Raw genomic sequence first — 1,588 nt, 5'->3', positions numbered from 1 at the left:
TTAGTACGTGGCACGCACCATGCCAGGCGTGGCACGCACCATGCCAGCCGTGGCACACACCATGCCAGCCGTGGCCCGTACCATGCCAGGCGTGGCACGCACCATGCCAGGCGTGGCACGCACCATGCCAGCCGTGGCACGCACCATGCCAGCCGTGGCCCGTACCATGCCAGGCGTGGCACGCACCATGCCAGCCGTGGCACGCACCATGCCAGGCGTGGCACGCACCATGCCAGCCGTGGCACACACCATGCCAGCCGTGGCCCGTACCATGCCAGGCGTGGCACGCACCATGCCAGCCGTGGCACGCACCATGCCAGCCGTGGCACGCACCATGCCAGCCGTGGCCCGTACCATGCCAGCCGTGGCACGCACCATGCCAGCCGTGGCCCGTACCATGCCAGCCGTGGCACGCACCATGCCAGCCGTGGCCCGTACCATGCCAGCCGTGACACGCACAATGCCAGCCGTGGCACGCACCATGCCAGCCGTGACACGCACCATGCCAGCCGTGACACGCACCATGCCAGCCGTGACACGCACCATGCCAGCCGTGGCACGCACCATGCCAGCCGTGGCACGCACCATGCCAGCCGTGACACGCACCATACCAGCCGTGACACGCACCATACCAGCCGTGACACGCACCATGCCAGCCGTGACACTCACCATACCAGCACCGATATAGAGTATTACCGTGTCATGAGTTTGCGAGGATCAAACGCAAGGTAATAAAAATAAAACATCTCAGAGAAAACCCTCATGTAAGATGAAGCGGTCAGCAGCATCCACCGAGAAGCCAGACCTGAACATGTGTGCCCGAAGCCGCTCACAAACACCGTGTTTATGTTCTCGGTCTTCTAGTTTGATTATGATATATTCTGGTGTGGCAGTTTTATGTGCGCCCATAGTCCAGACGTGGAAGATCTTGAGCCTGGGAGAGAGGGTGGAGGGACGGGGGGACTGTGAAGGATGTTCATCCTTGGAGCAGGGCAGTGTGGAGGATGCTGGCCCCTAAGAGAGGGGGAAACGCGAGGGAGTTGAGCCTTGGGGTGGGATTACTGTGAAGGATTTGAACTTGAAAGATGGGGGATTGTGAAGGAGTTGAACCTATGAGAGGGGGGAACTTTGAAGGAGTGTAACCTGGGAGAGTGGGGAACTTTGACTAATCAAAGTGGTGTGCAGATTAGTTCCTAAACACTGTTGATTCTGTCACATCTGCACGTGAAGCCATGTTTTGGAGTTCGCTTCCTCCAACTTACTTACTCTTCTTTTGTCTCAATATAACATACGGTTGTGGACACTAGAGTCGGCCAGTGATACAGACATCTTTGAGGCTTTTTCAGGCACACGGTTTCCATATATACTATAGTGGTCATTGTCTGCTCTCTTCGCAAGTAGGAGGACTTTATCTTCCACTCAATATATTATTTTCTGAGCATCTTGTAAGGGTGATCACATCTCTCTTACTTTCTTCTCGCTATTCCAGGTATGAAAAGTTTAGTTCCTTTAGTCTTTAGACTTAATTCACTTTCCCGAGTTTTGTGGTGTATCTGGTGACATTTCTCTAGGTGCTTGTTCTATTTTG

General features: G+C 55.2%; 1 protein-coding gene across 1 annotated transcript; it reads right to left on the bottom strand.

Moving 5' to 3' along the window:
* On the bottom strand, positions 1 to 672 carry LOC138367228 (oviduct-specific glycoprotein-like). Its single transcript, XM_069328633.1, has one exon. It carries the CDS (start codon positions 670 to 672, stop codon positions 1 to 3), a length of 672 nt encoding a protein of 223 aa, XP_069184734.1.
* Between the last annotated feature and the right edge of the window lie 916 nt (positions 673 to 1,588).

The sequence above is a fragment of the Procambarus clarkii genome, chromosome 21 (genome assembly GCF_040958095.1).
Source record: "Procambarus clarkii isolate CNS0578487 chromosome 21, FALCON_Pclarkii_2.0, whole genome shotgun sequence".
Lineage (NCBI taxonomy): Eukaryota > Metazoa > Arthropoda > Malacostraca > Decapoda > Cambaridae > Procambarus > Procambarus clarkii.
The sequence above is the reverse complement of the archived record's forward strand: the minus strand, read 5'-3'. Positions and strand labels throughout refer to the sequence as shown.